Source organism: Oncorhynchus kisutch, linkage group LG11 (assembly GCF_002021735.2).
Source record: "Oncorhynchus kisutch isolate 150728-3 linkage group LG11, Okis_V2, whole genome shotgun sequence".
Lineage (NCBI taxonomy): Eukaryota > Metazoa > Chordata > Actinopteri > Salmoniformes > Salmonidae > Oncorhynchus > Oncorhynchus kisutch.
In genome coordinates this window covers 42,361,082-42,383,762 of record NC_034184.2, presented here as the reverse complement: position 1 = coordinate 42,383,762, position 22,681 = coordinate 42,361,082, and the positions used below count along the sequence as shown (strand labels likewise).

General features: G+C 42.5%; 1 protein-coding gene across 4 annotated transcripts in view; it reads right to left on the bottom strand.

The window, feature by feature from the left end:
• Window positions 1–3,556: 3,556 nt before the first annotated feature.
• Window positions 3,557–22,681, bottom strand: part of LOC109899657 (cullin-9) — a 35,484-nt gene continuing 16,359 nt past the window's right edge. The window contains exons 12-41 of one of the 4 annotated variants that reach the window (XM_020495084.2): window positions 22,290–22,527; window positions 21,991–22,096; window positions 21,643–21,870; window positions 21,339–21,429; window positions 20,912–21,083; window positions 20,478–20,583; window positions 20,270–20,365; window positions 19,973–20,148; window positions 19,756–19,889; window positions 19,453–19,638; window positions 19,115–19,144; window positions 18,691–18,827; window positions 18,302–18,484; window positions 17,941–18,098; window positions 17,627–17,828; window positions 17,275–17,446; window positions 14,200–14,345; window positions 13,947–14,076; window positions 13,501–13,703; window positions 13,068–13,318; window positions 11,875–12,250; window positions 9,404–9,544; window positions 9,010–9,174; window positions 8,609–8,772; window positions 8,360–8,453; window positions 5,965–6,150; window positions 5,490–5,607; window positions 5,247–5,380; window positions 5,021–5,155; window positions 3,557–4,911 (exon numbers count right to left, since the gene is read on the bottom strand). In XM_020495084.2, the coding sequence (XP_020350673.1) occupies window positions 5,042–5,155; window positions 5,247–5,380; window positions 5,490–5,607; window positions 5,965–6,150; window positions 8,360–8,453; window positions 8,609–8,772; window positions 9,010–9,174; window positions 9,404–9,544; window positions 11,875–12,250; window positions 13,068–13,318; window positions 13,501–13,703; window positions 13,947–14,076; window positions 14,200–14,345; window positions 17,275–17,446; window positions 17,627–17,828; window positions 17,941–18,098; window positions 18,302–18,484; window positions 18,691–18,827; window positions 19,115–19,144; window positions 19,453–19,638; window positions 19,756–19,889; window positions 19,973–20,148; window positions 20,270–20,365; window positions 20,478–20,583; window positions 20,912–21,083; window positions 21,339–21,429; window positions 21,643–21,870; window positions 21,991–22,096; window positions 22,290–22,527 (4,637 nt within the window). In that variant the 3' untranslated portion in view covers window positions 3,557–4,911; window positions 5,021–5,041. The remainder of the gene's footprint in view (window positions 4,912–5,020; window positions 5,156–5,246; window positions 5,381–5,489; window positions 5,608–5,964; window positions 6,151–8,359; window positions 8,454–8,608; window positions 8,773–9,009; window positions 9,175–9,403; window positions 9,545–11,874; window positions 12,251–13,067; window positions 13,319–13,500; window positions 13,704–13,946; window positions 14,077–14,199; window positions 14,346–17,274; window positions 17,447–17,626; window positions 17,829–17,940; window positions 18,099–18,301; window positions 18,485–18,690; window positions 18,828–19,114; window positions 19,145–19,452; window positions 19,639–19,755; window positions 19,890–19,972; window positions 20,149–20,269; window positions 20,366–20,477; window positions 20,584–20,911; window positions 21,084–21,338; window positions 21,430–21,642; window positions 21,871–21,990; window positions 22,097–22,289; window positions 22,528–22,681) is intronic. The other 3 variants (XM_020495082.2, XM_020495080.2, XM_020495083.2) reach the window with 3 other exon arrangements.

Here is a 22,681-nt window from a genome sequence, read left to right as displayed (position 1 = left end):
TTTTTGGCCCATTAGCTTCCCTGAAAACAGGTACTAGCAGGAGGGGCAATATGAGTCTACCAGAGGTCTTTACCCTGATGGGGATAGTGATGGAGGCTTTGGTGGTCCACACAACAAGAGGCAGGTGTCCCTTCCAGTGATGTGGAGCTGCCTTTGGACCTCATGGAGGCTGTAAGACCCTCCCTCCATGATATAGAAATAGATAAATCCTTCGACTTCACTACCTCTTCAATGGTGTGGTCCCTTTTGCACCATAGGGACACTTGATCTCCACCCCTACTGTGGTGCCCACCAGACCATCCGGTAAGCCACCCTGGATCCCAGACTCCGTGATCCAAAGGCCTGACTCATGCACATCCATCTCTGTAGCCATTTGATGCCCCCCCCCCTCTTCATTATCTGTGCCCCACTTTAGAGACAACACCCAATCCAACGACTGAACACCTTGAAATGCAGTCGTTGTAAGAAATGTGCCATTTAAATCAAGTTTGATTTGATTGATGACATTACAGCTGTAGAATATTTAAGTGCAGTTTTTCCATAAACGTTTAATTGATAACTTGGGGTATTACCACTTGACAATTCTATAGTGGAAAGGATCCTATAAATCAAGACTGTGTGAATGCATGACTCTGGTCATTACATTTACATTTCAGTCATTTAGTGACTAAAAGTTAGTGCATTAATTTTGAGATAGCTAGATGGGACAGCCACATATCACAGGCATAGAAAGTACATTTTCCCCCCAACAAAGTAGCTATCAGTAGATTAATTTGCATCAATGACAACCTTCTAGAACTGAGTTATCGCTCATAGAAGTCTAGTATCCGGGATAATCTGGTTAATGATGATATAATTGATCAAGTGGCTCTTTCCATGTAGAATGTTGACAGTGGTATAGAACACATTGTATTGCTAGATGCTAAAACTTAACTTAATAGCTACACTCACTGACACGGGATAAACTTTATCCCTCATGCTGGCCCTGACCAAACCAGTAAGTTGCCCCTCACTATGGCTGCACTACTTCACATGGCCAGACTTCTAGTGGTCTTCTCCCCTTTTAATGCTCATATACTCATCCTTGAAAAACGCTATAATATCTGAAATAGCCACCAAATACGACATACAGTACAAAACAATTATCTAGTCTAAGTAAAACAAACAAATGTTTTATATTTATACTGCTCTGCTAAACTACCTAGCTAAAAAGTGTAGCCAGTGGCTAGCTAAGACAGAGAAAGGGGATGTAAATTCATGGATAGGGCACAAAGGTCTCCGAACTCGCTGTTGAACGCTCCCGAGTGACACAGTGGTCTAAGGCACTGCATCTCAGAGCAAGAGGAGTCACTACAGACTCTGGTTCGATTCCAGGCTGTATCACAAACGGCTGTGATTGGGAGTCTCATAGGGCGGCGCACAATTGGCCCAGCGTCATCCGGTTTAGGGTTTGGCCGGGGTAGACCGTCATTGTAAAGAAGAATTTGTTCTTAACCGACTTGCCTAGTTAAATAAAGGTTAAAAAAAAATGCATATATAAAACGGTAGCTGACGTCGGCTAGAGATGACGTGAGGAGCTTCCTGCAGGAATTTGTTGTCAACTACCGTTGTAAGCACTGATAGAACAATGAGACAGATATTTCACCAGATGTATAAAAGTGAAGCATCCGGGGTTTCCACTCACTACCAAATATGGTAGCGAGAGGAAGCCAAGTGGCCGGCAGAAACGAGATGGTTTTTGGCCAACATTCTGCTCATTTTACTCATCGATGAAACATTTGATCCCAATGCAGTTCTGGTCACAAAACTAGAATCTATTATGTACAGAGTGGACTAAGTTATGTGGACTTTACCATTTGACAAAGTTTTTAAAAAATTGCGTTTAGGTGAGCAAAAGCGAATTGAATTATTGCACACGCGCACTTCACAGAGGAAATATGCAAATATAGGCTACAGGATCTCGGTGGCTCGTGCTTGGCCCTCGTCATCCTCCTCTGCCTAATATTCCCATTTCAAACGACAGGTTGTGGACTCTTGGTTTAGTTATACACATCTTTGGTAGTATTTTAGGTGTTATCTGTTGCTAATTGGCATTTTGTTGAGTACATTTCGGCGAATATATTGAGAAAACTCACCTTGTCCCAGAGAGAATTTACATGGCTATCAAAACGTCACACCAGCCTACACGAAACACAGACTATATTGAAGTAGTTCTAAAATCCCAGATGTAAAATTAATGGGGGAAAAACGATTGAAACCACTACCGGATTTTACCGCTAGATTGTATGGGTATTATGACGCGACCACTTCGCGGTGCTATTGAGAGGCTTTCGAGCCACCATTCGGCCATATTGGTATTGCCCATTCGGAGCAGTCCTCCATAGGAATGAATGGAATTCTACATTTTTCAATTACATGTTTCAAGGGCAAAATGACATGCATTTAAGTATTTTGTTGTAGTGGGGACAATAAGTGTTATATTTGTATATTTATCTCATGTAATATAATTTAAAAGTATGTTTTAAGGTGTCTTTAATAGAATAAATGCGGCAAAAACGAATGTAGACATTTCTATGGTCTGTCAACGTCACGAAAACGTTGCGTGCGCTTCCATGGAGAAGAAGTTAGCTTGTTGTGATTCTGGATGGCCAGATTGCTAACAAGAATGACAAGAAACTGCCACGTGGGGAATGGTAAATAGCTCCATTCAGCTTGTTTCATAAAATAAAATACACAAATTTAGCAGATGTTATTGCAGGTCTATCGAAATGCTTGTGTTCCTAGCTCCAACAGTGCAGTAGTATCGATTCACAAAAATCTAAAAGTAAAAAAGGAATTAATATATATTAGATCAAGCAATGTCAGAGTGGCATTGACTGAAACACAGTAGAATATATAGTTTTTACATATGAAAAGAGTAAAGCAGTTTGTAAACATTAAAGTGACTAGCTTGCCATTATTAAAGTGGCCAGTGATTCCAAGCTGCCTCTAGGGTGCAGGGTTGAGTAACCGGGTGGAAGCCGACTAGTGATGGCTATTTAACAGTCAGATGGCCTTGAGATAGCTGTTTTGCAGTCCCTCTGACTCAGCTTTGATGCAGCTGTACTTACCTCGCCTTCTGGATGATAGCGGGATGAATAGGCCCGTGGCACAGGTGGTTGATGTCCTTGACATTTTTTGCCTTCCTGTGACATGGTATGCTGTAAGTGTCCTGAAGGGAGGTAGTCTTAGGGCAGGTCATCCATTTGATACCATGTCTTGTGTGTTATGACGGATTTCATATTAATGCTAATATGGCTAAAATTCGTTAGCTAGCTGACCAACAACTGCAACGATGTATTTGAGGGAGGTGGTCATTGTGCAAATGTATGTTTTCAATAAATATTGCAGACGAAATATAGCTTACATGTCATCTAACTAATCACATCGGTTTTGCCCGTGGTTACGCACTGGTCTACTTAGTTCACTGACTTTCATAAAAGAGAAAAGAAAGTGAGTTGCCTCGCTGGATGCTTCTAATTTAAAATCAGGTAATACAGTTATGAAATCACTCTAGTACGGTAGCAGAAAAAGCATTTATTTAGTCAGCTGAAGATGCACAACTTCAACAATGAGATCAGAAAGATAACATTTTGGAAGATGCTCAGTAATGAATAAGGATATCTCAACTTCAATGAGCAAAGTATGTTGACATATCAGATACCTCTCAACCCATTAAACAGATGAACATTGACATGTACAAAAATCAATGCTATTTTCCAGCAAGAAAAAAAAGCATGTAGGTTTTCGCTTAGCAAATAATGCATTAGCTATGATACTTTCAATCCGTTATATGCAGAGGTTAAGAGGTGGCGACATGTTTCTGATTTGTCAGTCTGATGGGCTGTGGCTCTTGTTGCCAGACACACCAAATATCTTACACCCCCTGCAACCCTTTTAACCCAGATGCATGAAAATGTTTCACTCTTCAAACATTGTATTAACTGATGTCTTTAGTAGGCTACTAAACAAACCAAATATAATTGAACAGTATTAACTTTCACTATGGAAATCAATTGATTCATTGTTTTCTTTATCATTTTTGAAGGCATATATCCATGTATTAAAAAATAAACCAAGGCAAACCATTTGGTAATGAACGACATATGCCAACTCAACATGTCAGTATACAACAGATATAAAAACCATTAACTTAAAACTAAGACAGCCATCCTAGCACTGGATTATAAATCCCTTTATTGGATCAATCAAAATGCAGCATCTGTATTAAACAAAAGTATGGGCTTTGTTCCGAAGTATACGGCCACACCTCCCAAATATATCTTCTTACAGGGATCCTTCATTATGCATGATGATCATGGAACCCTCATCGGCTTCAAAACAGTAATGTGAAAAATAATGAAAGGCTCTAGGATTTCAAACCTATTTGATAAACAATAAGAGGAAAAAGTGTACGCCCCTAGCCCCTAACAATTGCAGTTGTGGCATGGGACAAAAATTGTGAAAGATCAGCACAAACAGGCTGAACGGAAATGTGAAGGCTCACAGCCAGCCTCACTTTAAACAAGACCATGGCTTTCCTGTTACCAAAGCTCTCTAATGGATATTTGTTTGTTTATTAAGTACTGTTTCTAATATAGTTATATGGTGTTTGCAGTGCCTGCACAGATTGACATTTTCTTCCTTTTAATATTTTCAGATATTTAGTCAAAAGGACTGAAATCCCTCTCAAGGTTTTCCGACTCGTCGTCATCAGAGAAGAAGTCGTCCTCGTCTATGTCATCTTCATCATCTTCATGCCATTCGAGGACTTCCTCATCGTCATACTCATCATCCTCCTCTGCCTCATCTCCACCTTCCTCCTCATTGTTGTTGTTGTTGTCAGAGTCACCAGACTCAGAGGCTCCAGCCCTGCAGAGAGAACACCAGTCTCATCTTGAGCACAGAAAATCAGGAAAAACATGCTACTAGATCCAGATGGTAATGTGGAAGTCCACTTCTCAAAATGTTCTGTACTCACGCTTTGTTGGCATCTGTGGTCTTAGAGAGATTTGAAGCTTGAGCAGATTCCTGTTCCTGTCCCGTTTTGGAGTTGTAGCCCACTCGAAAGTCCTGTGTTTGGAGAGACCAGACAGGAGGAAACCCTAATGATTTGCTGTTGATTGGACCACAATGCATCCAGTAAGTATTAGCACCACACTTTGTGTTCTGCTCTTCAGAGTGTGTGTGCGCGCGCAAGTCCCTACCTGGGTCGAGTGTTGTAGAATGGCCACCAGACGCTCCTGAATGCGGCGGATGAGTTCCAAGCCAGTGTTGAGGTGCTCAGGCTTCAGGAGACGGACGCAGGACGCTAGATCAGTACACTGCAACAGGGTCTCCTCTGGGGGGGGGGACACGATAACTTATCCATGAGGCTTACAACAGCCTCAATAGCAATCTGCTTTGACAAAATCTTACTATGATTTTCCTAGAATTCATGAAGGTCTTACCCAGCAGGATCTGTAGAGCATTGGTGTGAAGCTCCAGGGCTTCCATTTGCTGCTCCATCACATCCATCTTCTCGGTGTCCTGGTTGTAGTAGCTGTACACACACGAGTAGGCCAGCACCTACATGGCAGTCAGGCAAGAGGTCCATATTAGTCATATGGATATTTTTTGAATACTAACAAGGTTCATTGTGAACCTTGTATGCAGGGGTGAAAGCAGATTTAATTTCTTACCGGTACGGGTCAACTTGCTAATTTGTCATGCGGCTGACCCGCAGTAAGTTTAAATAATGGTGTAATAACCCCACTATTTATTTTCCCAGGACGCAGTACCTTACAAGCCGGGGTGAAGGTAAGGTATGTGAAATCACATGCTGGTAGATTTTTCCAAAATGCTCTTTAACACAAGAGACACTGTATTGCTTCAATGTCGCAACAGATTAGTTGGTTATTTTCCTATTGGTTTACTTCCTCTTACCTTGCGAGCTTGAGCAAGTACTTTGCAGGCATCAATAACAAATGTCAATGACTTCATTTGGAGGGCTTCATTGATGGAGGAGACTTTGCTCTCCAGATTGATGGCGAAGTCCTTGGCCTGGTTGTGGAAAGTGCATCTCTCGTTGTAGTCTTGGAACTTCTTTTCCTGCCTTGCTGCTTTACTCACCTGCAGACAGACCAAAAAAATATCACTGCATTGGAAATCTGAGCTTTTGTTTATTACTTAGTTTTGTATTAACTTAATTGGGATAGGGGGCAGTATTTTCACGTCCGAAAAGCGTGTCCAAAGTAAACTGCCTGCTACTCAGGCCCAGAAACTAAGATATGCATATTATTAGTAGATTTGGATAGAAAACACTGAAGTTTCTAAAACTGTTTGAATGATGTCTGAGTATAACAAAACATATTTGGCAGGTGATACCAAGGACAAACCATTCAGATATTTTTTGTTTTGTTGTTGAGGTAACTCCTTTCAATGAGTTTTCATTGGGATTCCAGAATTCTAAGGGGCAGGCTTGCAGTTCCTATCGCTTCCACTGGATGTCAACAGTCTTTAGAAATTGGTTGAGGTTTTTTCTTTGAGAAATGAAGCAGCACTGTTAACCTCTTGAATCTAGGGGGCACCATTTTCATTTTTGGAAAAATAACATCCCCAAAGTAAACGGTTATTTTGTCAGGACAAGATGCTAGAATATGCATATAATTGACCGCTTAGGATAGGAAGACAAAAATGTAAAAATATTGTCTGTGAGTATAACAGAACTGATATTGCAGGCGAAAGCCTGAGAAAAATCCAATCGGGAAGGGACTCTTATTTAGAAAGCTCTGCGTTCCTATGCGTCCCTATTGAGCAGTGAATGAGATATCAACCAGATTCCTTTCCTAATGTGTCTAGTGTCACAATACATAGTTTCAGGCTTTTATTTTGAAAAATGAGCCTGAACGTCAACATTGCGTCAGTGGTCAGCTGAAGTCTGAGTGTTTTGTGCGTAAAGGACAAATGCGGCCATTGTTTCTCTCTATCCTACTAAAAAGCCACCAGTCCCGGTTGATATATTATCGAATAGATATTTGAAAAACACCTTGAGGATTGATTATAAACATTTGCCATGTTTGTCGATATTATGGAGCTAATTTGGAATATTTTTCGGAGTTGTAGTGACCGCAATTTCCGGTCGATTTCTCAGCCAACCGTGAAGAACAAACGGAGCTATTTCGCCTACAAAAATAATATTTTTGGATAAAAGGAACATTTGCTATCTAACTGGGAGTCTCGTGAGTGAAAATATTCGAAGCTCAAAGGTAAACGATTTAATTTGATTGATTTTCGTGACCAGGTTGCCTGCTGCTAGCTAGTCATGATGCTATGCTAGGTTATCGATAAACTTACACAAATGCTTGTCTTGCTTTGGCTGTAAAGCATATTTTCAAAATCTGAGATGACAGGGTGATTAACAAAAGGCTAAGCTGCGTTTCAATATATTTCACTTGTGATTTCATGAATATGAATATTTTCAAGTAATTTTGTACGTTGCATTATGCTAATTAGTGTCAGTTGATGACAATTCTCCTGGATCCGGGAGGGGTAGTTCCAAGAGGTTAAGAAAGAGTGTAGAGGGAAGTGTACTCTTTGTTAGAGGCGCGTGACCGGAAAAGCACGCTCCACTTTGTTTTCCTCCGGTATTGAACGCTGTTTTTTCCATCTTAAATTTGATCGATTATTTACGTTAAAAAATATCTAAAGTTGTATCAGGAAAGTTGTTTGAAATGTTTGGACAAATATTACAGGTAACTTTTGAGATATTTTGTAGTCATGTCGCGCGTGTTGGAACCGGTGTTTTTCTGAATCAAACGTGCCAATTAAATTGACATTTTGGATATATATCAAAGGAATTAATCGAACAAAAGGACCATTTGTGATGTTTATGGGACACATTGGAGTGCCAACAGAGGAAGATCTTCAAAGGTAAGGTTTAAAATATCTTTATTTCTGCATTTTGTGTCACGCCTCGTGGGTTGAAATACGATTGTCTGTGTTTATTATCTGAGTAAAGCCTTTCGTATAGCTTTCGCCGTAAAGCCTTTTTAAAATCTGACATGTTGGCTGGATTCACAACAAGTGTAGCTTTAATTTGGTGTATTGCATGTGTGATTTCACAAGTTTCATTTTTATAGTAATTTATTAGAATTTGGCGCTCTGCATTTTCACTGGATGTTTGCCAGGATCCTAGAGAAGTTAAAGTATGTAGGATTGGACATGGATGATCATATCACATACCAAAGGGGAAAATACTCTGCAATTCATGGAAACCCTTTGCATTTGGACTAAATCTTATGAAGTGCAAACTTAATTGAATCAAGTCATATGGACTCACCATAGCTGAGCAGTTGTAGTAATCTTTGTGGGTTGGTTTCCATGGCTTGAGACACCTCCAGCAAAATCCATGGTTACATTTGGCACAGGTCATACTGGAAGAAAAACAAACGGAGTGGTAGTAACAGTGAAACCTATAAATCCCTACAACATACTTCTGGTAAACCTTGAAATGGTTTGATGGAGAAAAAAAAAAAAATCACCAGAACAGGGCTGAGGATTAAAACGGGTCCAGTAGCTTTACACTTACTGAAGGCAGCCTTCGTTCTTCTCTATCTGGGCCTGGCAGCTGGGGCAGCGTTTGGAGATGAGTTTGGCAAGGTGCTTACTTTGGGCTTCCATGGTCATACCCTCGTAGTAGCCACCATCGTCCATCCACTGGGACATGTGACTGCAGCTGGCTGGGTAATGAGCCTGGGGGAAATGGAGGTTAAGCTGTACTCTGTGCTTGCTTGAGTGTCTGGAAAAATATGTATCGATAGATTTACCCTACACCAAGTTTGATCACTAACCATACAAATATGGATTTCTGATTCAATACCATTAAAGTAAAAATATTACAAATCAACCCAAAATGTTTCACTAAAGCCCTAACACACAAATGAGAATGAAGACATGAAGTTGTGTACTGTATGACAGCTCAGTGCTAACCTCTGGGAAGTTGCAGCTAAAGCAGGAGGACCAGCAGCACTTTGAGCAGGTTCCCATGCTGCCGATGTTCTCCTTGCACAAGATCTGGTCACAGCCCAGGGGGTTGGTGCACCAGGTCAAGTTGGAGCAGCACTCCACGTAGCCCCGGAGGAGTGCGTTCTCATACTGGAGGAGAAACGGAGGACAAGAGTGGAGGAGGACAAGAGTGGAGGGGCTCAGCGAAAGGATAGGTACTGCTGTTTTAAACTCACGAGACGCAAACAAACATTGTAAAACTGGACAGAAATGTCCATGCTAAACTGAGCCAGCACTTCATATGACAACTAGACTAATGTGACATAACATTTTGGGTTAAAATAAGTGTCTCTCTCATTGAGTTGTGTGGGGGACAGACCTTGGCAATGGTGTCTTTGTCGGTCAGGATGTTGAAGAAGAACTGAGAAGTAGGTTGCGCACGGCAGTCTGTGATTGGACAGTTGCAGTTCATCACCAGGTTCTGCTCAATCCTGGCCGTGAGGTACTCCTGCCAGCAAGACTGTAGGAAGGAAATGTACAGGGCCTTCGGAAAGTATTCAGACCTCAACTTTTTACACATTTTGCTAAGTTAATGCCTTCTATAATGTATTAAATAAAACAAACATTTCCTAAGCAATCTACACATCCCATAATGACAAAGCAAAAACAGGTTTAGTAATTCTGCTAATTTATTAAGAAAAAAAATACCTTTACATAAGTATTCATACCCTTTGCTATGATAATCAAAATTGAGTACAGGTGCATCCTGTTTCCATTGATCATCCTTGGGATGTTTCTACAACTTGACTACACCTGTGGTAAATTCTATTGATTGGTCATGATTTGGAAAGGCACACACCTGTCAATATAAGGTCCCACAGTTGACATTGCATGTCAAAGCAAAATCCAAGCCATGTGGTCGAAGGAATTGTCCGTAGGGCTGAGACAGGATTGTGTCGAGGCACAGTTCTGGCGAAGGGTTAAACATTTCTGCAGCATTTAAGGGCCCCATCATTCTTAAATGGAAGTTTGGATCCAGCAAGTCTCTTTCTAGAGCAGTCTGCCCGAATAAACTGAGAAATCGGGGGAGAGGGGCTTTGGTCAGGGAGGTGACCAAGAACCTGATGGTCACTCTGACAGAGCTCCAGAGTTCCTCTGTGGCAATGAGAGCAACAACCATCTCTGCAGCACTCCACCAATTAGGCCTTTATGGTAGAGTGGCCAGATGGAAGCCACTCCTCAGTAAAAGGCACATGACAGCCCACTTGGAGTTTGTCAAAATGCACCAAATGACTCAGACCATGAGAAGTAATATTCTCTGGTCTGATGAAACCAAGATTGAACTATTTGTCGTAAATGCCAAGTGTCACATCTGGAGGAAACCTGGCACCATCCCTACGATGAAGCATGGTGGTGGCAGCATCATGCTGTGGGGATGTTTTTTCAGCAGCAGGCATTGGGAGACTAGTCAGGATTGAGGGAAGATGAACGGAGCAAAGATCCTTGATGAAAACCTGCTCCAGAGTGCTCAGGACCTCAGACTGGGGCGAAGGTTCACCTTCCAACAGGACAACGACCCTACGCACACAGCCAAGACAATACAGGAGTGGCTTCAGGACAAGTCTCTGAATGTTCTTGAGTGGCCCAGCCAGAGCCCGGACTTGAACGCGATCAAACATCTCTGGAGAGACCTGAAAAGAGCTGTGCAGCAACGTTCCCCATCCAACCTGACAGAGCTTGAGAGTAATGGGAGAAACTCCCCAAATATAGGTGTGCCAAGCTTGTAGCGTCCTACCCAAGAAGACTCAAGGCTGTAATCGCTGCCAAAGGTGCTTCAACAAAGTACTGAGTAAAAGGTCTGAATACTTAAGTAAATGTGATTTTTTATAAATTTGCAAAAACAATTTGTTAAAACCTATTTTTGCTTTGTCATTATGGGCTATTGTGTGTAGATTGATGAGGACAAAAAAAACAATTTAATCAATTATAGAATACGTCTATAACGTAACAAAATGTGAAAAGTCAAAGGGTCTGAATACTTTCCGAAGACACCGTAAATAATCAAATGAGTCCTTTGACAAACTGTACACATGAATTAGGAGATGTTACTACTCAGTATGTACAGCGTCCTTCATCCTTAACCCCCGAGAGTTCATTCTCACGTAACGTCTGTAGCGTCCCAACGGTTTGACATACAAACTCTTATGACCACTATGGAAAGGGGGAAAACTTTCACGTACACAATAGTGGTCACCGACCCCCACAAGTGTCAGAGGACTCGTCTGAAGTCGGTACCGTTGACATGCAAATTTCTGTTTGTAGTGTCCAAACAGCTGGCTACAAACTAATGTGACCCACTACAGAAAGGGTCACAGGACTCATCTGAAGGTAACCGGTACGGTTTATTAAAAAAATATTTAAATAACGGAAGTTTGAAGGTAGTTTTATGCCTAACCCCTCCAAAAATAGAGTTAAATGTGTAAAACAAATCTATATTTCCTGAGCTTTCTTATATCTTCTAGAGAAGACAAACACTTAAATCTGGTTCCTTATGATTGGGTTTTTGACAGTCTTTTTTTACCATTTATGAATGTGTTATTCAATGAGTTTCTCTAGGCTATAGTAGTAACTAACAAATTCAATATTTTATCAAATAAATATTTTATTCCTGAAGGGTACTGAAATTCAGAATCAAATAGCTAAATTATCTATAGTATGACCATCTTAAAACGATTCCATGTCAGTGCAGAACCCTCGCTCCCCAACAGCTTAGACTTTAGAATTAAAGTATCCGTGCAAGATTTTGAAAAATCCCTGAAAAGGGGTAGAAAAAGGTGTAAGGTGACTGACCCGGCAGCAGTAGTGCATGCAGCAGAGGGTGGGGGCAGGCTCTGCCTCCCCTGTTTGGGAGATGAGGCACACGGGGCAGCTGGCCACGGGGCTAGGGGGCGGCTGGGGGTTCAGGCCCTTTAGCCCGGCAGCCAAAACCAGGGAGTCTGGGTCGTCTGTGTAACGCTGGATCAGCACATCCACGTTCCACTTGCAGTGGACCAACAGGTGCTCAGCCCGGTCCAGGTCCAAACTCAGAGTGCCAGAGACCTGCTGGACGGTGCGCTGCATCAGCTGCCGGACTTCCTCCTGGTTCATGGTCCGGCCCATGGACAATAGGACAGCCTCCAGGACTCCATCTTCTGCACTCGGAGGGGCTGCAATGATGCCTTCCAGGCTGCAGGAGGAGACACAGTGGGTCACAAGGGTACTTACAACTATGGAAATCTTAACTTGTTAAAAGTGAGGGTGTCAGAGTTTAGTGTGATTACATTGGAAATGCTCTCTAAGAGAACAAGCTTGTGTTACTTAGCGAGTAACCATAACATCCTTATAGACAAGCAAAACTTAGTCATCAGGTTAGTAGTAAATGTGATTTTAATGACAGCGTGACTGATTTTGGTATCTTCGTTAGAAAATCTCACCCCACACATTTCTAGACTATTTCATTATAACACAAAGAAAGCAACAAACATGGTTCAAAGTTGATCAATTTTCTTTATTTATAATAAAACATTCACTGGCATATTTTGCCTGTTCCTGAACATATTGTATAAGAGCCTAGATTATTTTTTATGTTGCATTTATCGTTTGAGTAGAGCCATGGGTTTCTTGGAAAGTAATGGCTTAGATGAACAGCATCAGTGGTCATCCTGAATATGAAATTACTGACATTGGTGGGCATTGCCATGCAGCCACAGTTAAGGTCAAAGTGCATTTAAAAGCTTAAGTAGGACAGAACGAGAACATATATGTCACAAATACGTGCTGTAACAGGACTGAAGACCTCAACCCAATTGGTTATTTATTAAAGCATTTATCCGATGCCTAAGGCAGTGGGACATAAATGGAAAAGGCCTGTTAATCTAGTCTACTCTCCTTCCCTACAATTCAAAAACCAAACTAGCCCCGAGATACAGAATCTCCCCAGAGGCCACACCAGCCATCCACATTAAAATTCTTTCCCCCCACTAGGTCAAGGCCAGTCCGCACACCTGATGTCAGCGTTGCTGCTGGGGTTATTCTTCAGCTCAGCCTTGCTGAAGGAGAAATGCGCTTGGCCCTTCTGGGGAGTGGAGGGGTCCTCAGGCAGGAACTCCACGATGTGGGGGCTGTCCTCGTTGCGCCTGATGTAGCCCTTGCTGATGACATGCATGACGCAGGACAGTACGTCCGTAGTGCTGCAGCTGAAACGAACTGAGCCCGGGGAACGAGTCACCTCCCGCTTCTGACACGTGTCCAACACCTAGGGGAGGACAAGTGAGAAAAGTAGTACATAAGACACCAGCTGCTAGTATCTGGCCCATCAAATAAAGCTGGTCCTGAACCACGGAGGGATGGACATCTATACTACCACTACATAGGTTCAGTTGAGGATCTCCATTGGTCACACATGAAAAAGGACATGGGGAGGAAACATGGCCTTACTCTGAACACCAGGTTGTCTATGTGCATCTCTTTCTCAGCCTTCATGATCTGGATGATGAGGCAGTAGATGAAGTTCCTCTTCCTCTCCAGCGAGCGGGCAGCATCCTCATCCACATTCAGGTAGGTCTGCTTGGGCAGCAGGTAGCAATAGCTGTGGTTTTCCAAACTCTGAGACAGAGCTTTTTTGTTCAATCTCAGGACTCCTATGAGCAGAGAACAAAACTATACATTCAGTGCAACTCCACCGACAAATGCCAACAGTAATTTCAAAATGGTCACTAAAATAAAATCTAACTGGGGAACAATGCAGGAGATGAGGTCTGTCAGTAAAAATGCAATGTCACAAAATCTGATGGATTACAGGGATCAACAGTAGCTCCATAAAATATTTGTGAAGGCTCAGAGAGAAAGAGCTAGCCAGGGGAAGACAAAGAGCAGGAGCTCACCCTTCACAAGATTGTTGTCAGGGCTGTCTTGGGTGAGAATGCCCTTCCCTGCTGTGAGGGGAGATAGAGCATGGGCCAGCATTGTCGGGGAGAGGCCTGTGGCCTGCTGAAGAGCCTCCACAGATACATCCTGAAATAAAATACAACAGGCGGTAGTATCAGAGACAACAGCCCATTGTCAAAGGAGAAAATGTATTACTTCAACTCCCCATAGTGCATTGCACTGTACCCCCCCCCCCGGTCATCTAGTTACCACTTGGTGGTTGAACTGCAGGAGGATGTACATCTGCAGGGTGGAGACGTAGAGAGTGCAGGTGCCGTAGCGCAGCTCTGCATGGCCCAGCCAGGTCCACTGTAGACGCCGGGGCTTACTGTGGGTCAGATTGTACATGCACTGGCCTGCAGACAAACACACACCACTCAACGTTTAGCCTCGAGCACTTTAGTTCTGAAAGATGCCATTGTAACGGACTGGTTCTGATGAGATTTTGGCTCGTTTCAGGAAACTAGGCATATGTCTCTGAGATAATGGATGGGCTGGACATGTCGGGAGATGAGTTTGGATGGGTCTGCCATGTGGCATGCTTCTGTCTATAACGTGAGCAGCTCAGTATGTGTTCTTTCTACCGTGCAATTTCTTTTAAAGATATAACGCTAGCCATCGAGAACTACAAAAGTTTTGCTACTTTCTCAACAGCATTGATGCCCTGAATTTAGCAGGCACTTTTGACAGATAAATTGGAAAAAGTGATGGGCTACTTTCTGCACACGCCACGGTAATTGTGACCGGGAGTGACTTGACAACTCTGGCCAAACAATGTGGCTACAAACAAAAATGGAGTTCAAATGGTGCCCATCTGCTATGATGCGTTCAACCATGTATACGGACGGGTAAGACTAGCAACATTTTCAGATACAAGTGTCTAATTTTGTGAGAAATTCATTTTCATTCCAAGTTAAAGCGTACCGTTTGCTGGCAAAATTACACAAATCATGTATGATCTGTGTAGTAATATTATTGGAATCAGAAATCTATTTGCATTGCTAGTTATAGCCTAATGTTAACTAGCTAACATTGAGCATAGGTAGTTGGTTAGCTTTAGCTACCTGCAGATTCATACTACAGCTATGACTAGAGGTCGACCGATTATGATTTTTCTACGCAGATACCGATTATTGGAGGCCCAAAACAGCCAATAGCGATTAAATCGGCCAATTTTTTAAATGTATTTGTAATAATGACAATTACAACAATACTGAATGAACACTTATTTTAACTTAATATAATACATCAATAAAATCAATTTAGCCTCAAATATATAATGAAACATGTTCAATTTGGTTTAAATAATGCAAAAAAACAAGTGTTGGAGAAGAACGTAAAAGTGCAATATGTGCTATGTAAGAAAGCTAACGTTTCAGTTCCTTGCTCAGAACATGAGAACATATGAAAGCTGGTAGTTTCTTTTAACATGAGTCTTCAATATTCCCAGGTAAGAAGTTTTAGGTTGTAGTTATTATAAGAATTATAGGACTATTTCTCTCTATACCATTTGTATTTCATATACCTTTGACTATTGGATGTTCTTATAGGCACTTTAGTATTGCCAGTGTGACGGTATTGCTTCCGACCCTCTCCTCGCCCCTACCTGGGCTCGAACCAGGAACACAACGACAACAGCCACCCTCGAAGCATCGTTACCAATCGCTCCACAAAAGCCACGACCCTTGCAGAGCAAGGGGAAGAACTACTCCAAGTCTCAGAGCGAGTGATGTCACCGAATGAAACGCTATTAGCGCACACCCCGCTAACTAGCTAGCCATTTCACATCAGTTAAACCAGCCTAATCTTGGGAGTTGATACGCTTGAAGTCATAAACAGCTCATTGCTTGAAGCATTGCAAAGAGCTGCTGGCAAAACGCACAAAAGTACGGTTTGAATGAATGCTTACCATCGCTCAGTCAGACTGCTCTATCAAATCAGACTTAATTATAACACACAGAAATACGAGCATTTGGTCATTAATATGGTCGAATCCAGAAACGATCATTTCGAAAACAAAACGTTTATTCTTTCAGTGAAATACGGAACCGTTCAGTATTTTATCTAACGGGTGGCATCCCTAAGTCTAATTTCCCTAATTATAAGAAATTCATGTTCGCAGGCAATATTAACTAAATAAGCAGGTTTCAAAATATATACTTGTATATTGATTTTAAAGATAGGCATTGATATTTATGGTTAGGTTTGGTGCAACGACAGTGCTAAATCACCACCGGTTTGGCGAAGTAGGCTGTGATTCGATGATAATTTAACAGGCACCACGTCGATTATATGCAACGCAGGACACGCTAGATAAACTAGTAATATCATTAACCATGTGTAGTTAACTAGTGATTATGTGAAGATCGATTGTTTTTTATAAGTTTAATGCTAGCTAGCAACTTACCTTGGCTTCTTGCTGTCAGCCTGCCACGCAGGCTCTTCGTGGAGTGCAATGTAAGGCAGGTGGTTAGAGCGTTGGACTAATAACCGGAAAATCGGTGTCCAAAAATACTGATTGTTATGAAAGCTTGAAAATCGGCCCTTCTGATTAATCGGTCAACCTCTAATTTCCATGTTAAAATGTTACGGGATGCATTTTCTCCGTTTTTGATGTAGGCCACTGGTTAAAACTAACTTAAAGCAGGTACAGCCTCAGTGTTCACAGTAAACGCACGCTGGAAGTTGCACAAAATGTTCATAACATAACTTGGATGTTATTTGATAGTGTGTGTTTACCAGGGACGCTAATGTGAAGAACATGACCTACACCAAAGTCAGATTAGGATATAGGCCAAGGACTAGACAAGTGTATTTTACATGGATTCTTTCCTTATTGTAGGAAACTACTTTTTACACCTAGACTTGAAATATTTGGTTGTTTACTAAACTACTTAATCTGTATAGCACTTGGTCTCACATGTCAAACCTTAAAGAGAAGGGTAGGGCTAAGGCTTAAGAGGGTGGGAACGATGCTGAATGGGTGTAGACAAAGAGCTTTCCAGTAGGTGTACCAAAACATCCAAGGGCCATGTTCTCAAAACTGGGGTTAAAAGTTCACTTTTAAAGCAGAATTACTTTCCCATTGTTACTCAACTGTAGTGTATGATAACATTTTCTAGTCGAGTCTTTTATCCAATGTAAAAAACACAATTTAAAATGTTGCTACGTAACACCGAATCGAGGTGGTCAGTCACATATGAGAAATAATAAAATACATCAATAGGAGGCAAACAAATTATAGCATACAAACTTTTTGAAAAGAGAGAACCGAATGGGACTGACTGTTAGAGTAGAAGTCCGTAAACTCTGCCAGGTAGGTGCAGAGCTGCTTGGGGAAGTATCTGCTGTGGTTGTCCATGTAGCAGGGGGAGGAGACAGCCCAGCAGCGAGGAGACAGGATCAGCACCTTCACCTCACTCTCCTCCTCAGGCTCCGATGGCTGATCATCCATCATCTGTAGCACAGCAAAGGACAAAAATAGCTTGTTATGGGTTGGATTCCCAGGAGCCCATATCACATCGTAACATGTGTATGCTGCTTTGGAAACGAGCATCAGCTATATATCTATTTTTTATTTTTTAAAGGACAAACATTGCAGGGCCTGATACAATAGTAGTTCTCGTCCTCTGCTCACCTCCTCGTCGACATCCTGAAGGGTCTTGTCCAGCTGCTGGAGGCGGTAGAGGTGGAACTCCTGCTGCAGCTCCTCAGACTCACTCAGGTTCTTCAGCATCTGCTGGGGGAAGCGGTTGGGAAAGCAGGTGCCTATCTGCATTATGACAGCGCTCTCCAGCCACACCTTGCCCTGGCCTAGCAGCCTGTCACCCAGGTAGTACCTGTGGAGGAGGAAACGAGATGGATTAACTTGGGTACAATATGGTCCTTTTCAGAATGATAAATGGTGTTAGGTGGACCTTACCAACTACAGGGATAGAAATATGGCCTTACCTGTAAAAGTGCTCAAAGGTGTTGGCCAGCTCCAGGCCGGAGAGGAAGAGCATGGGTTCTAGGAATTGCTGCAACTGGTTAAGAGTCTCCACGTTGCCAGAGTCCACTCCACTCTCTTGGATCATCAAGTCGATGTACTGGGCAAACCGCTCGCTCACCTGCAAACAGAGACGGAGAATTCAACCTACACAAAGAGCAGTGATCTGGAGAATAGATGTGTTAACGGTGCACTGCCGGGTCACGTTCATTAGGCACCAAACAGAAGAAAAATGACTGGAACGGGGAAGAACTGTGTGTTTTCTGTTGCATGCCCTAATATGACCCAAGTAGTATTGAGTATAGGTCGTCTAATATAACTCACGTGCATGGCAGTGAGGATGGAGAGCTGTAGGAGAGCAGCAGAGAAGCCATGGCGGAGAGCCAGCACAAATGCTGTCTGTTGGCCAAACAGCTCCTCCATGGCATTCTTTAGACGGAGGTACATGTTCCTGTAGCGCTCAACAAAGTCTGGCAGGCTGCACGTAGAGTCCAAAAACTTCTTAACCTGTTAAACATGTGTTAAGTCATCACTCCAAAGTTATTATTTATCTAGGAGTTCCAACTTTGAAATCCTGCCAAAGACTCATTTAGTGATGCCATCTAGACTCAAACCTTTTTTTAGAGTTACTACACCAACTTACTTCAAGGACATTAGATCAGAGTAGGTTTATAATGGGCCTCAGCGGTTTTAGAGATAAAGGAGTGGCTTACCTGTCTCTGTACAACGCCCTGCCAACACAGTGCTATCCCTGCAATACTGCTGGTGTTCTTCATCTTCGGCTTGACAGAGTTGGAGGAGGAGGAAGAGGAGACAGCGGCTGCATCTTTGTTCTTTCCATCTTTTCCATCTGAAAGTAAATGACAATTCAGTTACCTTCTAAACAAAAGGTTTGAGATAAAATCAGGGTAAAAACAATCTGCAGCCAAAAACAACAAAAAAAACAAAAATCAAACATCGTCCTGATCATTTTCAACTGAAACTGGAGGGTTGCGTGTGGGAGGAAAGCGGAATGTTGCAGTCATTAGTTATATATAAAAAAATATATAAAAAAAATAATAATTTTAATGGGGTGCCATTGAGCTGGAAGAATAACTTAACGAAATGCAGTACATTAGCCTCTAAACTGTTACTTACTCTTTAAATCTTTGCTTCGGTTGATACCTTCTGAAAACAAAAGAAATACCTTGAAATACGGAAGACTTGATGAGTGGTGTCTACCAAATATTATAAGTAAAGTAAGTATCAATACACTCGCATTTCCAAATTTTATACTACCATGCAAAATCTAGTCTACTAAGACGTATTCTCAGCTCATTTTGATTGGCAATTCCCAGCACCCATTTCCAGGGGCAATAATTGTCAGTTCACTATTCTGAAGGTTGAGAAGCTGGACAGAGAAAAGACCCATAGCAGCCTTGAGTGTTTATCAGAAGTAAATGCGTGGTAAGGTATAGCGTTACAGGATTACTCACTGCACTTGATGGGCGGCTTGAGCTCCTCTGTGTCCACTCTGCTGGTATCCACATGAACCAGTAGGTGGGTGAGGCGACGGACGCGGGAGTTGAAGATGGCGGCCCGGCTCTTGCAGCGCCTGGCTGACTCTGCGTTGTCAAGGTACTCACTGAGCAGCCAGGAGAGGGGACTGAGGACTTGGGTCTCTGTTGGGAGTGGAGAAGAGAAGCAAGTTATTTGTAATGTATGACTGATAGAAGCTAGCTGAAGTGCAGGAAGTGTGTGCGCAAGAGGGACAGAGTGAGACAAACTCCAAAAGTTACCCGAGATGGTGATGCTCTGTACGATGGGGGTGATGAGGGCCTCCCAGCAGGTACGTCCCAGAGCCTCCGCTGCCTCGGCATCAGGCAGGAAACGATCAGCAAACATCTGCTCGTGTCGCAGAGCGCTGTTCAGTCTGCAAACACACACCAGGCCAGGTTAGCACAGTCAGGGGGTCCATGTAATTTGCAGTACCGTGTATAGTAGAGACAGGCTTACTTGTTGAAGAGCTGCAGCAGCTGGGCCTTGTCCTCCAGGATCTCCTGGCACCAGGTGTGGGCCTTAGTGGTGTAGAAGAGGTAGGTGCGACAGCAGAGCTGCTCCTTGAACACGGGCCAGAAGGTGGGCTTGGGTCCCAGCACCTCAAAGCCGTGGACCCTTGTGTCAATGCCACCCTGGTGGGAAGAGCAGGTTCAAAATTTAAAAGGAGACTCCCTGCTGACCAAAGTTGGGATTAGTACCATGTCAATTCAGGAAGTAAACAGAAATTCAAATTTTCATGATTCCACAGCCCACCTGCTGACACCGCTTGATCCTGATCTGCACAATGGACCAGAAGCGGGTCATGTTCTCCAGCAACACAATGCGATTGGCTGAAGGAGGCACATTGACCTGTAAAAACAAAGAGTTGGGTGGGTGAGGGGCTTAAACCTTAAAGACAAGATGGTAAATGTAACCTATTTCCAAAAGTTTCCTACTCCGGTCTGCTTATACAGCTACTTACTGTGTTCAGCTCTGTGTTGATGTTTGTGGGGTCGTCTCCTCCAAGTACTACCATGCGGGCAGGCATATAGCTGGAGTCTTCACTGGCCACAAGCACTGCCAATTGCCTGAGTTAATCAAGAAAAGGAGAAAATGTACTTACATTAAGTAGTTAAGAGTAAAAAAATTTTTTTTTAAAGGTTTAAAGTACAAATATCAATGTCATTGAGGTAACCAGTTGTTTGAGAGCATGCAGTCTAGCATAAAAATCCAGACACATGAACAAGACAATAACAAAAGTTTCAGTATATAGGCAAGGTAAAAGTGGGCAACACCAGGTGTGCTTCATTTTCAATGGTCTTAAAAAAAGAAAAAAAAGTGCAATTTGCATACATCAAGATTAAAAATGCCAACATTCTAAACCCTCTGTATGGCCAAAGTGATGTGTGGACGTACCTAATCACCACCCCCTTGTGCATGTAGATGTTGATAAAATGGGAACCTGTGCAGCCATTGGACTCCCAGTACGTTTTAGGGTTCTTGTCAGTGAGCTTGTTGGCTCGATGGTGATTAGAGGAAACCTCCACTTTCTCCCAGCACTTGTCCTCCTTGAGTTCCACACTAGATCCTGTTAATGGTCATAGACAAAGAATGACAGTTTAAGACAAGTTGTACTTTAACTTTCAGAGGCAAAATAAAAACTTCAAATGATGTTTGGTTAAAGTAAATACATCTACCAGTACTCATTTCTTGATTATATGAAGAAAAAAAAAGAAAAAAAGTAACATGATTTATTTTGGCACCATTTCCATACAAGGCTAGTATTCACTTGTAATTTGAGTTAAAAGTAAGATAGAGATATATATTTATTTTTTAAACACACCTTGGCACAGATTGCGCAGAAAGATGTCAAAGAAGGGGATGTTAATTGGTTGGTGGCTTCGCCGATGCTCCTCTATTTGGCCCAAAACCATCTGTATTTGGTTAGAAAGGACAGCAGAGATTACAAATTAGCTATTAGAAACATAGTAGCATGACACTTGCAAGCCAAATGTGGCACCCACTATTGAAGGAACATTTCAAAGACCCACAAGTAAAAAAATTATATAAAAATGTAGAATTTTACAATATAAAAACATAGTCTTGTAACTGACTGAATAGGTAAGATAGTAGAATTTGTATTAAACCTGTATGCAACCAGCCAGAACGCTGGTGGTCATTTTCTTGTAGAGACTGGCGTACTTCTCACAGTCTGTGATCAAGTCCCGCAGCTCTGTGACCAACAGCAGGTTGATACTGTGCTTGTCTAGCGCCTTGACCAGGGCGTCCTTCGTGCCCAAACGACACATCACCACGGCATAGTCTTTGTTCACAGAGGCCAGGCGATACAGGAAGCGGATGAGGAGCTGGACCACCTAGAGAAAACAACCTTGTGTTAATTACATAACCATTAATTGAATACATATCTAAAATAGAAACGTAGAGGATTATAACTACACGCCATTGGGTTTATAATTATGGAGGATCTTTCCTACCTCACGGTCATTAATGAATGCGGTCATAGAAGACAAGCATGGTTCTATGCTCTCATGCCATGGAAGCAGATCCTCCAGATAATTGTCCAAAAACTTGTTCAATATTCTACAGGAGAGAATATACAAATGTTCGTGTTAAATTAGTTATTCTCAGGGCACCATTGAAAATAAAATACATGCAGTGCATACATACGCCCTTTGGCGTACACAGTACACTGATGACATGATCTAGGCACTGACATGACATTCCAACAACTAAACCCTGTCGGTAGGCAGCACAACAAGCCCCTCAGTCTCACCTGAGGATGGAGAGCTGCGCGGCCCGGTCAGCTCGGTGCTGGTCCATGAGGCGCACCAGGTCCTGGTAGGTCTCTCGGCTGCGGGTCACCTGGTTGCGCTCCTCCTCTAGCTGGGAGGCGTCGTCGCACAGCAGCTGCTCCAGCGTCAGGATCACCTCCTTGGTTGCCGTCATCTCCTTCAGGCTCACCACCAGCATCTTCAGCTCTGTGTCCTTGAAGTCCAACTCATCCTTTGACTCTGGAAAAATATCCAGAACATAATTTATTTACTTAATCTTCTTAGTCCCCATTAGGACATAGGCCCACAAGAAGAGGACAATAAACTGTTCTTTATTGTGGGAAGAAGGATCTATTATAGGAATGCAAGAGGCATGGCAGAACTAGCTAGCTAG